This window comes from Protomyctophum bolini, assembly GCF_963924005.1.
Source record: "Protomyctophum bolini genome assembly, chromosome: 2".
NCBI lineage: Eukaryota > Metazoa > Chordata > Actinopteri > Myctophiformes > Myctophidae > Protomyctophum > Protomyctophum bolini.
The window spans coordinates 29,606,153-29,620,721 of record NC_137863.1 but is presented as its reverse complement, the minus strand read 5'-3'; the positions used below and the strand labels follow the sequence as shown (position 1 = coordinate 29,620,721).

At 40.6% G+C, this 14,569-nt stretch overlaps 1 protein-coding gene across 2 annotated transcripts in view; it reads left to right on the top strand.

Annotated features, from left to right (window-relative positions):
• LOC308331108 (receptor-type tyrosine-protein phosphatase gamma-like) overlaps positions 1 to 14,569 on the top strand; it is a 110,146-nt gene that overhangs the window by 53,801 nt on the left and 41,776 nt on the right. For both annotated transcript variants that reach the window (XR_013965550.1, XM_080786264.1), the window contains exon 5: positions 10,820 to 10,915. Coding sequence is in view for 1 of the 2 variants with exons in the window: in XM_080786264.1 (XP_080642390.1) it covers positions 10,820 to 10,915 (96 nt within the window). In the remaining variant the exon portion in view is untranslated. The remainder of the gene's footprint in view (positions 1 to 10,819; positions 10,916 to 14,569) is intronic.

The following is a 14,569-nucleotide window of genomic DNA, read 5'->3' as shown; positions in this document are numbered from 1 at the left end:
AAATCGTTTGGTCGTGCGAGTCCCGTTTGCAGGTATTCATTAAGTGTAATGTTTTCAGACTCTGCCTCAGACTTAACCCATTCAGGACGGGAACCCCTTTTGGTGTTTTAAGCATTGTGTTATACTGTAGCAGATCAACAAGCTCATACAAGCTTGTAGATCTGCTATTTTTGAGAAATCGTGAAAATGTGGTGCAAATCTTTGAATGTATATATTCTTTCAGAGCAACGTTTTTAACTCAAATCTTTGATTCTGGGGAAGTCCCTGGAACAACATATTTTCAGATGGGGGTCCACAGCCAAATACAGATAATTCTGGGGGTCCTTCACATGGAAAAAGTTGAGCACCACTGACATAGAAACATAGGTTTTTCAGAAAACTGAAAACTGAATCGAGCCTCTGTAACACATAATTTGCAAACAAAATACAAAATATATATTTTGGTTAGCAGATTTAATTTATTTTGCTTCCTGTAGAGGTGAAACACCCTTTGTATAAAATGTGTGCAAGGAGGAAGCTCTTGAGTGCAACAACAAGGCATCTGCCACTTGAATCTGCCACTTGAATTAAGGTGACTTGATTGACATCAAAAAGTGCCTGTCAGCTCAAACCAGCAATGCAATAATTTGTTTTAAATAATGCTGCACACAAATATTAAACAATTCCATTTCTCCCCCTCTATTTCCCATTCCAAGTGCGTATGTACTGTAATGCCAGTGCTTCTATTCCAAAGCCCCCTCAGGTACCCTTTTTAAACTAGTTTCAGCAATAAGATTTATTTCGGTGGGTAGATCTTGTTGAGCTGGTAATTTTGAAATTATCTCCTCAAGTCAAAATAGTGTGGACACTTCTGAGCTAGTGGTTGCAATATAATTCAGAGAAAAGATGATGTATAGACTGACATCTGGATAACTTTTCAGTTGTCATGGAAAAGGATGCTGTTTTTAAACAGAAATATGTACACTGAAACAGAAGTCTGATGTTCCAACTATACACTCTGGACTATTTTCAGTAGTAAACAGAAAATACATTTCCTGGGTCACCAATTTTCATGCAAATCAGAATGAAAATCACCATTCATCAGCTTCAAATTTATAGTGTTCCAGTTCCAATTTTGTCTGCTGATTGTTTTGTTTCATCGCTTCCAATTTCACTTCATCCTGTATGATTCTTCTCTCCTGATTGGAGGAAATTGTGAATAATTATGTGAATATGTATTTTCTGTTTGATAAAGAGCTGGAGAGACCGGGAGATGCCTATTACTGAACAAATACCCTACACAAATGATTACTATCGCAATACTTAAATAAATAAATAAATTATATGTAACAATTATTTTACGCAAATGTCACCATAACAATCAGCTGACCGTCTGTGCGGCATGTGCGTGAATCTATTTTGCGTCTGAGCATAGACATGGTAACGCCCCAACCGGGCCTCTGATTGGCCTACCGACACTGCCTGTCTTGACTGTCCTCCGAGACACGAGGTTACTCCTTGGTGAGAAATAATACAAGAAAATGACAGCTTGGCAAACTAATATTGTTTGCTTTGATTGATTTTAAATAAAGTATTAGTGTTGATTATTGTGTATGTGTATTAATCTAATTATAGTAAACTGATACTATTATACTAAAAAGGATAAAGTTGAAGGGAAAAGAGACCTTTTTACAGTGCAATAATGTTTCAAGTTTACATATACAAATAATTTACACAATAATCAACACAAACACTTTATTTAGAACACACCCAAATCAAATCATATTACGGCAAACGGCATAAACAATATTAGTTTGCCTTGTTACAAGTTACAGTTCTCTTGTATCGTACCGTACTTGTATTATTTCCCACCACGGAAAGATGTCTAAGCTCAGACGCAAAATAGATTCACGCGCGGCATGTAGATAGCTTGCATTCATCTTTTTCACACCTTTCATCTCATTGATCTCCCGACTTAAAGTCTGTAGCAGTCTCAGCATAACAAATTTTGGCATGTATGCTGCTAATCAACGCCACATTTCTAGTACACAATGGAAGCAGGCCTGGGAATTACCTCCACACATTTTTTCCACATATGTTTTATACTTTTTTAAATCACATTTAGAATGGAAGTCAGTGGTGGGATCTGGCTGAAACCATGTCATGGAGTCATACAGTATATCGTGGATACTTAATACATGACTGATGTCATAGACTAGCCACATTAAGTCAGAGCTCCACATAGAGAATTATTAGCACTTGTCTTTCTTTCTATATCTTTTCTGTTAATTCACAAATCCTGTGTATGTCTGTCCTGGGCGTACTTGGGACATCGTCCGACCGATTGACTTCAAACTTGGCCTGTGTGTCCCAATTGACACCAATGTGTGATCAAAGCAACGGTTCCATAACCAAAATTGCGATTGTGCCTGGTTGCCTGCAAAAATTAGCATTGTTAGGCGAGCATGTATGTTAACAGTTTGTGTTTTGTGTGACATAAGTAAGCCTTAGATGTTATAAGCCGTTAAGAAATTGTGAAAATAACGGATCTACAAGCTGTGATTGAATACTTAACACAGTTTAAAACTGTCTCTGACCCAAAAATCCCTGGGGGGCTTGTTTCCATCGTGGTCACAATTAATGCAGTGCGTTGTGAGCTTGTAAATAGGGCTTATAAGTCATTAATTCATGATGTATTTTTTTATATTTGGGTCTCGGAGAGATACTAGATTCGGGTCTCAGCTGAAAAGGTTTAGGAGTTAACATGAAACTCTTTGTTCTATCTTACTTGATCTGTGGGGTAGATCCTGCCACAGTGGCCTTAAAAACATTGGCGTCTCAAATTGTCATGGCTTCACGTGGCCAGTCTGTGACCTCAGCCATCTATGACATATCTATGATGACATACAGTAATGACTCCATATTTGGGCATGGTTTCAATTGTAAAAATACAAATTAAATATTCCTAATTTCCTATGTTTCTTACTTGCCTACGCCCTACCTTGGTTCATCTGTTTGACTGTCTGTGTCTCTGCATAGCCATTTTATTTTTTCCCCCTGCACTTCTTGGCTCGACTGTCAACGGTAACAAGACAACTCACCCATTTTCTGTTTTCCTCCCAGAATGTTCCCCAGTGAGGGGTGGGAGAGGCTGGACAACAGACGGCTGGACTTTGAATTTCTCTATTACAATTTACAATTTAGGCATTTAGCAGACGCTCTTAATCCAGAGCGACTTACATTAAGCAAGAACAAAAGCATGGGAATACATCACATAAAAACATTCATCATGAAACATGCGTAAGCTAAGAAAGTAACAGTGGAATATCTATAAACTTTCATGACAGCAGACAGCCTAAGTACAAATATAATTTATGAAAAGCTACTACAGTGAAGTCTGTTCACAGAAGTTGTTGTAGGATATGTGGGGATTATCTGACAAGGTACCATTTGAGTGTGCAAAACCTTACATATACTAAATAATACTAAATTGTTTATAGGGTCAATATAAGTAAAATAATATAGCCTTTCCACAGGAGTATCTTTTTATATTTTTCCAAAAAGAATACAAACAGCCAATAGCATATTACAAAGTTATCCCCCTCACTGGTGAAAAGTCCGGGAGGAAAAACGGGCAAGCACCGGGGTGAGTTGCCCAGTATTCCTGTCAACAGACTCCATGTATGGCCATATCGGTTGGATCGTGATGCAACATACAGTAGATGGGCTAGATGTGAGGACCGCCTCTAGTAATATTTAAAGACACACAGACACACACAGCTGTGAATAGGAGGGCTAGCGCCCCTCAAAAAATGTCAGTACCGGTATGTAGTATCTATGTAGTAATGTCTGTGATTTGTTAGTTTGTGGGTTGTGTTGGCGACTTCTGTACTCTGGAGTATTCAATAAATAGCTTTGACATTTTCTTGGAGAGGAAGCCCGGTGAATTGTCAGACCTCATTTGAAGTGTCTCATTGAAATGATGAACAGAGGAGAAACTGAAGGATAGACAACACTCTTCCTTTACCAGCCATCCTGTTTAGCACATTGAGCCGGGATAGAATTGGCTTGACTTTTGGCAGTGATTGAGTTGCAGTAAGTGAGGGAAACATCCCTTGACCTGGGATATTGGCTCAGAGACAGGAAGTGCCACGTTCATGGAAGAAAGAAGGCCTCCCACACTGCAAGCTGCAACAGCATACACACTACAGTAATACGAACATAGACATAGTTCCAGAGAAACGCTGTTCATACGCACATTTGGAGATATTAATTTGTATGTTTGTAGGCTAAGTTAAGTGTGTGTGAAAATAAACCGACAACACATACAACACAACATTTTTATATTATTTTAATGGCGTTGATAATGCATAAAATGGGCCCGCTGGCCGCCGCTGACAAGCCAAGAGCCAAGGTCCAGGATCTGGATCTAGCGGCCACCTCCCCTGACGCCAACATTTGCATTCCCCTCTGAGGGACTACAAACACAACCAAATGGCAATTAATGAGTGGAGAGACAGCACACTCTTTGTCTACAGAAATAGAAAAAGACAAAATATGTCGAAGTGTGTCATGTGATGGTTTTGACGAATTTGACTTATTTTGAACATATTTTATACAGCCAGCTTATACCACTCACACATTGATACATTCACACGTGACACCTAGTTGAACCAAGTTACCCTTGAATCAAAAGAAATAAATCATTCCAGAGCCTCAGAAATATTACCATAAAGATAGTAGGCCTACCATAAATCAGGGCTCCTTAATTTTAACGCTGGGTCCGTTGACCCTTTGGTGGTCTGCGGACACCTTTGGTGGCCTGCGGGCCATTCATTGTTGGGGTGTGACACCAATCCATACAAATGTAATGTATTGACATAATATTCGTGACCATTATGTATTTGTTGAACAGCCACCATCATCACCAAAGCATGACGTATTGATATACTTTTTTTCTTGCTTAATGTAAATCGCTCTCGGATTAAGAGCGTCAGATAAATGCCTAAATTGTAAATTGTAATCATTCCGATCCCTCGCTGCCATCTCTCACTACTGTACAAAACAAAATACATTAACCTATTGAAACCCATTCCAGGCTATTTCCACATTCCCATTCCAGCATCTCAATTAGGTGTTAAATGTTCATATTAATGCACAGCCACAAAACAAACTTGTAGAATACTAAGAAAACATTGTGCCTTCTATGGCATGTTCGAGATGTAATTCTCCCCACATTTCTTGTCTCATAGAATATAGAATATGATATCTACATTAATCAAATAATGGCTGGAAAGTGAGATTAATTTCCAATTCCTCACCTGCGATGGAACCTATAAATATTCATAGCTGTGTGTGATCGTCATGGTGACTCGCGCGTAATGCAAATGTTTCTCTAATACCAGTTACATAATTATTGAATAGAACCAGAATCAGGCGAATGTGAACAGAAAACATCAATCGGTTCAAAAGGCACATGCCCTTAACTCGCATCTGTTTGAGACTTTGACCATAGGAGTAAAATCTCTTCTTACAATCTCTGTAAAGTGCCTTGGATAAAGGCGCTATATACGTAAATGCACCATTTACCATTTACAATGTGCTGCACCTACAGTAGGACTCATTGTCAGCGTGCAGGTTGGCTGTTTTCTGCAGGTGACACCGGTGTACAACCAAGTCCTTCTCCCATCTCATTGGTGAATAATAGCAGTTATGTTATTAGTAAATGAAGAACAACCCAGTGAAAACTGTACAACCTATGATTTGCATTTACAAAGTGTAGTCATAAGAATAGAGAAGAGACAAAGTCGGACAATTTAAAATATTTATAATATAAAGAGTATAAAAATTCTATATACGTTAAATATATGTATAATAATGAATAGCCTACATAATTAACAGATTATTTCAATCGCGACCGTCAACACAAACTGTGTAAAAACTATATGATGTGGCTCAAAGGATTAAAATCGAATTAATGATTTCATGTACCCTAATGATCATTAGGCTTCATATACCGTAATTTAATGGCACATTGTACGTAACTGTAATTATGTGCGGATGTTATGAATCCAACGCCTGATCATATTCCTTGTGATTCTTGTGAGTATATGTTTAGTTCTCTGAGGGCTGAAGCAACATGACCTTGGAGGCTTATCTCCAGGGCTTATTTGTCTCTGCTAAACAGAGGCTGTTTTCCAATATGCTATCTAATTATCTCTCCACTCCATACAGTATGAGTCACATTCATCCCTGAAACACATTCTACTTTACAGAAAACATTTAGGCCTGGATACAGTAAGCGTTTGAGCCACTTAAGGTGTGTATGCAGTGTGCACACTGTGTAAATGACCAGGTTTGCTTAATGGCTTGCCATGCCATAGACTAGAGTGCCGGTCTGGGAGCCGTACCATGGCTCCTTCTCGCTTCATGTCAAAGTGTCTTAGAGCAAGATGCTGAACCCCAAGCTGCTCCCGATGGGCAGGTTGGTGTGTGAATATTGTAAAGTGCTTTGGATAAAGGCACTATATAAATGCTGTTCATTAACCTGCACCGGGAGGATACTAACACCCACAGTTGTAAGCCATATACAAATGGAAATTGTCTACTCCTAGTCCTATTTATCAATCCTTTGTGACTTAAAGACGTAGGGAAATTAAAAATATGTTTTTCACAGTTGAGCATACCCGTGGACATCATATGGGCATACCTAACAAACTATGCCAAAACTTCCATTTCCATTTTTGTGTATTTTTATATCAAAAGTCTATAAAAAGCCAATTTTAATTACTTCATTTGAACAAAAATGTGAGGCGTGATGACATGTTGAGGCCCACATGAATACAAATGAAGCTTGATTTCATTAACCTGTTTGATTCCCAATTCCCATAGCTGCACGTTCCTCCAAACACAGCTGATTGATTACAGAACTACTCAATTTTTAATCTCATTTAATCTGAAAACATTATAGTTTAGAAATAAGCCACATAGTAGCAATACATGGTTTTATGACTGTCTGTCTTGTAAACAAACAGACTCCATGTGCCGCTGATGTAGCAGAGCTACGTCCCATACCCTGAAGGGATGCGATGCTCTTATTGGTTCAGAAGCACACAGCCTTCCGTTTCAGAGTAAAAGTCATTGCAACCCGTCTTTAAAGCCTTGGTAAATGGTAAATGGTGCATTTATATAGCGCCTTTATCCAAGGCGCTTTACATAGATTGTGCATTACATTCACCCATTCATACACCGATGGCAGCGGAAACCATGGAAGGCACCAACTAGCACATCGGGAGCAATTAGGGGTTCAGTGTCTTGCTCAAGGACACTTCGACAGTAACTCTGGGGGAGCCCGGGTTTGAACTGGCAACCTTGCGGTTCCCATCCAGGCACTCTACCCCTGAGCCACCGCCGCCCTCAAACTAATGTTACTCAAATTCAAATCTTTCAAAGGCGAGGTAAAAATCTACTTATGCTACTCAAGCAATGCAATGGTGGCTATTATTGCTGAAAGCCCTAGACATCAGCAACATCAAGTAAGGCAACCGAGGGAGAAAATTCTTTGCTTAAGTGTCTCTATCTCAACTCTCTGAGGCTGAAATAATCTGAAGATAACGTTTAAGTATCCATCCATTCCATTATGTAGTTGTATGAACTGAATTGCCGGGCCACTTTTATACAGCGTGTGTAGCTGATTCTCTCATTTGCCATCAGCTTTGTTGAATTAGCCTTAAGTTGAAGTATGCAATTTGCCCTTGCAGTTAGTGCAGAGCTTCGCTCTGTAGCTTTTGTGCACTACAATCTCATTTGCATACATTTCCTGAGGCCTAAATACACCTGGCCCCCGGGCCTGCCGACAACACCAGGGGTCTTGGGGGTCATCTGCTAGGTGTATACAGTATATTGTGTATATTTTCAACAGTTTTCTGAAAAACTTGTGTTGCAATATCAGTGGTACTCAAACTTTTTCATGTTAAGGACCCCCAAAAGTATTTTTTTTTGAAGTGACGCACTGTGAGCTTGTATATCTGCAAACTTTTATTAGCCAAAGTATCGGCCGAGCTAAACCAAGCTTTTCAGCGAGCGTTCACACGCGCACACACACACACACACACACACACACACACACACACACACACACACACACACACACACACACACACACACACACACACACACACACACACTGTAAATAGCAGTATATATAGTGCTAGTTTTGCTGTCTTTAGAATCACAAAGAAAGACAGAATAAGCCCAGTGAAGTCAACATCTGTTTATTCACAACTAGATAAAGGTTGCCTTAGGTTGTTAATTCTCTGTATCTGTGGGTTATACCTCCAAACGGCAGCTTGTCCGTCTGGCTTCACTGCATTATCCATGCACTGGCTGAGGCCACCTTCTGGGCTGGATGTTTGTTCTCGTGGATGTCAGCATAGAATGCAAATGATGGAGCTCATCCGTTGGCGTAATGTGTGCTCATGGTCTGAGAATGTCTGGGGATCACTGCACAGTGCAGACCCATGGTGCTTGGGACCCCTGGTGTTGTGAACTGGCCTGGCTTCTATTCCACCAGGTGTATTTTGACTTTAAGAGAAGATACGTGCATTGCACTTTTAGCTCATGAACCTGCGGTGCAAAACATGTGCAATCCGCCTTAGTAAAGCCTTAGTTGGTGAATCTGGACACAAATCAAAGGTTTGTGGTCAAAAGTTTTTGCATATTATGGTTCAAAAGTCAATGTACAGTAGAGATTAAAGGGATAGTATGGCAACATGACCAAGTACGGAAAGTAAAGCTACACTCTGCGCTTTATCGTTTCCATTTAATGTCTCTATTTTATTTTTTGTATTAATTATGTATTATTATGCCTTATGTAAAGCATTTTGAATTGCCTTTGAGTATGAAATGACCGCATATAAATTAGATACATTTGCCTTGCCTCTTCAGAACCACTACAGATACACTAAGAAACATGCGAGGAAGAAGCTGCTTCTAGCTCCTTTGGTGTGAATGAAGCATTAGTGCAGTGAGTTTAGTGCATCACTAAGAAACATGCAAGCATGGTATGCGTACACAGGCAAGAAAATACATGGACAAGACCTCTACCACATGTTCATGTAAGGCACCCATGGACTGCTTGGCCTGTGGCTCCTGAGCTTGACATTAATCTTGATGGTCTTTTCTGTAGCGAAGTGGGGAAATCGATAGATGGACCACCTGTTCTCTCAAACAGCGCAATGAAAAATGAAAGAGTGATTTCCCCCTCAGGAGGCCTCAGGGAGATCTACTACAATAATATATTAGAATGTCACGAGGTTAGATTAATTATACATGGATTATGAATCGCACCCCAGTGGGGCATGCGTGTGCATACAGTGCTGTGGATTGTGAATATTGGACTTGGGGTGAAAGTACATGCTTTTAGTGCAAAATCCAAAAGTTACATTGCATGCAAAATAAATCTGCCCAACACAAAACACTCTCATATGGGCCGACAGTAATTAGACCTGAGCAAGGTTGTTTATGGCTGTTGCTCCCCTTTCCCCCGTGTGTGTCTCTGACCTAATGCATATCAAAATAGGGATCTCGATATTAAAATGGGTGAGAATCACTGAGTGACCCATCTACTGTCTAGCACTGTACAGTATAGGGTATGTACTCCTTGTATGGATTATAATATCTTCTGGCGAAAGAAGTGGCCACAGTTTATTATACTTAAATGAAGAATGAAGCCATTCTGATTATTCATGGCTATGTCTTCGGTTGTAGGTGCTGTTTTTATTGCCTTGAAAGTATTTGATAATTGAATAATGGAGTTTGCCAAGTGTGCTCTCCACAGGAGCGGGTCATGTTGCCAATTTATGTGAATAAATGAAGTCTGGGTAGGGGGGGGTGGAACTAATTGGCTAATGTAGTTAATAACATTTGAATGGTGATGGATGACCAGTGCCCTTGACTTGCTGAGTTCTCAGGCAGACAACGAATTGGTGCCATTAAAGACCACAGTTAAAACAGCTCAGGACAAAGCTGATTAGTTATTACCCTCATGAACGTTTAGCCTCCATATTCTGGGGCACACATTTGGTGAAAATGGCACATCTACAGGCTTGGAGATCTTGTAGACTGCCTATTTTCAGTGAAAATATTTGGTGGGAGGGGGGGAAAAGGATAAAGTATTACATTTTGCCTGGTTATTTAAGTTAATTTCTTTTCCACAGTGCATCCAGCTGGGGTCTAGTTGTCAGGTGTAGGTCAGGCAATTTAGGTTATAAATAGTGACATTATGCCTAATTTACTCAAACATGGCTTGCAGACCAATGGCCAACTGAGTCTATTTCTGTCATAAGTGAATGAAATTACCTAAGTATAAATCCTGAACAGCCATATGCAGGACTCTTCCTTATGCGTATCCCAAATGATGTTGTAAATTCAGAGAGTGTGTTGTGACTGATTAGAGGCAATTGGTAGCTGCGATTAGAGTCAGGTCCTGCTGTTAGATCACACTACACGAAACGACCGTAATCCCACATTAATTCCCCTCTCTCCACATGATCATCACAGTAAGGATAGTAGTATGCAGGAATAGCATATTCAGATAACTTAGATTGATCTTAAAGTGTAGAGGTAGAACAAGAAAGGTCCTTTACAGAGATCATGGCCGATTTATGTGTATGATGATAAATAAACCCCCTTTTTTTGTGGCCCTTGAAATAGCTTTTCATCAAATCCCGTGGCAGCTTGTCTAAGTGATGGATAACGGGAGAGCTGCTGCATTTCTCCCAAAGTCTCTGGCTGTCGTGGCTGAGGCCTTTTCTTTTCTTTTCTTTGTTTTTCCTCGCAGATGCAGATCTACCTGTACAACTCGGACGACTTCGACAGCCTCACCGCTGCCATCAAGGAAAGACGCATCATCGCTGCGTTAGCAGTCTTCTTCCAGGTACAGTCTGACAGGCATGTGACCAGGCCTGAAGGCAGTGACCAGGCATGTGCCCAGGCCTGAAGGCAGTGACCAGGCATGTGCCCAGGCCTGAAAGCAGTGACCAGGCCTGAAGGCAGTGACCAGGCATGTGCCCAGGCCTGAAGGCAGTGACCAGGCATGTTCCCAGGCCTGAAGGCAGTGACCAGGCATGTGACCAGGCCTGAACACAGTGACCAGGCATGTGACCAGGCCTGAAGGCAGTGACCAGGCATGTGACCAGGCCTGAAGGCAGTGACCAGGCATGTGACCAGGCCTGAAGGCAGTGACCAGGCCTGAAGGCAGTGCTGGTGGAAGAAGATTTTGGACTCAAGTGAAAGTGGCATTACTCACAATACTGAGTACTGCATTATAAATTACTTCAAAGTCAAAATGTACTCATTATGCAGAATTACCACTTCAGAATCACATCATTGTATAGATTATTGACAAATTAATGCTAATTCTAATATTAATTCTAATAACAATTTGATTCATTATTAATAATCTAAATCTGTGAAGTAACTAGTACCTAAAGCTGACAGATACGTATAAATGTACATCTCATTCTGAGATGTGGTGGAGTAGAAGTATAAAGTATCAAGAAATGGAAGTACCTAGTAATTGTACTCAAGTACAGTACTTGAGTAAATTTACTTAGTTACTGTACATCACTGCCTGAAGGCAAAGAGGCTAGCAGTCATTCAAGTGTGCACCGGCGTGATTGATTGTTCTCTTGAGCCGCACGCCTGCTCTGTTCCTGGTCTCTAGTTACCTGTCCTCGCACGCACGCACACACGCACGCACCCACGCACGCACGCACGCACACACACACACACACACACACACACACACACACACACACACACACACACACACACACACCGTTTGCCTACACCTCCATGATTGACCGGTGGTTGAAAAAGTACTCACATTTTTTACTTAAGAAAAAGTTTCAATGCTGCAATGTAGAAATGTAAATGTCCAGAGTAAAAAAAAGTACAAAAGTGTTGTTAGCAAAATGTACTTAAAAGTATAATGTCCCATTTGGCCATTTCACAAGTTTTCAAATTTGTAAAATGTACTTTAGGAAATAGCAGACATACAAGCTCACAATGCATTGCATCAACTAAAAATACATCACTGGGACGTGTCCTCAGTGAGGCCAACATCATACCCCTCACTCAGGCCACCCAGCCGGGGTGATCAAGTCCCGACTAACGTCCCATTAACTACCCTCAATCAGTCCCACTAGGGAAAAATCATTATTGATATCAATAATAAGTATGTACCTTAATGCCTAATTTTAAAATGTTATTGTGTTTTTTGATATCCAATGTTAATGTATTAGTATTTAGTTCATAAAGTTAACACAACTATAACTAAATGCATTTATAATTAAACTTTTCAGGATTTCAATTCAAATATATCAAAGATTGCTTATCTAGTTCTGAGCTTGTAGATCGGCTATTTTTGCTACGACAGTAATATGCAATGTGGCCTTCTGGAGTGAGTGTGGAAATATAGTGGCCTTCTCCATCGTCAAAGTTTCCCACCCATAGTTACAGCCCACAGTGTTACAGCAGTGAAAGCAGTAGCTGCAGAGTAAATGTACCCAGTTACTTTCCACCAGTGCTTGTGTATTACGGCAGTGAAAGCAGTATAGCTGCAGGCTCTGCTCCGTTGGCCCTGGTGTCCTCTGGGAGCCATTACGGCAGAGGAGAAACCCAATCAGAGAGCGGACACTTCCTCCACTGCTATCCCCCATAAACCTCATTTCTCGTCACCGCTGTCCCCAAAGAGTTCGCCATCTATGTCCTCATTGTTGTGGGTCCCCGTCTGTGTCCTCGCTGGTGTGGAAAATGCTTCCGTAGTGCAGCGGCGTAATGTTTTTTATGGTTGTCGATTGTCACTGTGTTTACTGTACATTCATATTTTTGAGTGGTGCAACCACTCCAACAGCTTTGTCCCTATATCCCAACCTATGTCCTAACCTATGACTATGTGACTATGTCCCGGTGTTTAGAGTACCAATAGGGGGTGCTGTTGCACCCTGTAATATGACATTGTGATCATGATGAATTTTGTTTCTTGAAACGGTTCTCGGCTCTGTATGTCTTTTGACCTTAGAAGCATTAAAAAATGAAACTTTTTTTGAACTAAAACAAGCCATTTAACCCCCCCCCCCCTCCCACCAACCCCATGACAATTGATGACCACTCATGAATTGTCCCAGTTTCACCAGACGTTCCTTTTGTGAGCTATTCCCCAGCATGAACCAAGAATAATTACTATACTGCAGGTTCACACTCTCCGCTATACTTCCTGTTTCTATTACCAACACCTCTGCAAACGATAACAGGTAGGCAGCATTGTATGGTAATATTCAGCTTTATCAGTATATAGGCATGGGTCATTTCTCAAACAGAGGAACGCTGGAATGAGGACACAGGTGTTCCTAATGTAGGGCTTCATTCAGACAGTGACGGACCATGTGTGTATGAGGACCTAAATGCCTCCGCTGGGTCCTGACAGCCCTATCGCTTACTGCAATTAGCACCACCGTGCGCAATTCGCTGAATTGCAGTTTACAGTGCGAGGGTGTTTTTAAATGGGCACACACACGCTCACACATTGGCACAGATTTACCAAATCTAATCAATGAGGAGAGGTTGTTTTTGTGCTCCCAGAGGGCCTGTTAATGGCCTCTAAGGTGCTCATATTATCCACATTCAGCATTCGCTCCCACACAATTATTCTCGTCTGTCTGACCTAAATTAATGTTGAGCAAAAGAGGATCAGTCCCTGCGTCCCAACACCGTTTTGTCCAGTCTTGTCTCTAAGTAGGACATTGGGAATATTTGTGTGAGGCTGTGAAGGTAAATGCAACAACTGCCAGTCATTCTAACCCAGTGGTTTTCAACCCTTTTCATATCAAGGTCCATTATTTATTGGGCATTTGAGCCACGACCAAAATAACAATTTTTCTAGACTTAGATAGGTAATGTAGATAGGCTATTTAACAATAATTTAACTCTGGAGAGTGTAAAATGAAACCAAATGGAACCTACGGGTAATTTCTTTGGTTTCATTTTACGCTCTCGAGTTACATTTCTAACTAGGGTTTATTTGGTTACCAACTCTCCATCATTTAGAGGGACCACCTGGAACCCCGGCCCTCAAGGACTACTGGTGGTACCCAGTCATTTGAGTTTTTAGCTATATTGGTTGGCTATTAAAAAATAGCAGATATACAAGCTCATGAGCTTGTAGAGCTGCTATTTTTTTTTTTTATCTTGAACATTTGGGCAAATCTTTGAATATATGTATATAAATATATAAATCCTTGCTTCTGGGGTTCCCTGGAACAAAATATTTTGAGATGGGAATCGGCAGCCAAGTACATATCATTTTGGGGATCCTTGACATAGACACAGAAAACTGATTTAGAAGACATTTTGTAGAATCGTCTCTGTCTCAATGGGCTAATCAACAGTCACAGCACAGGTGTCAGTAATGGTCGTGATGATTACTCCGATTTGTCACTTTATACTGTAAGTGCAAAAAGAAAAAAATCATGTTGTATTTGTGATCATGGCTATTTATTTGGCAATATTTATTATATATTTTCCCCCT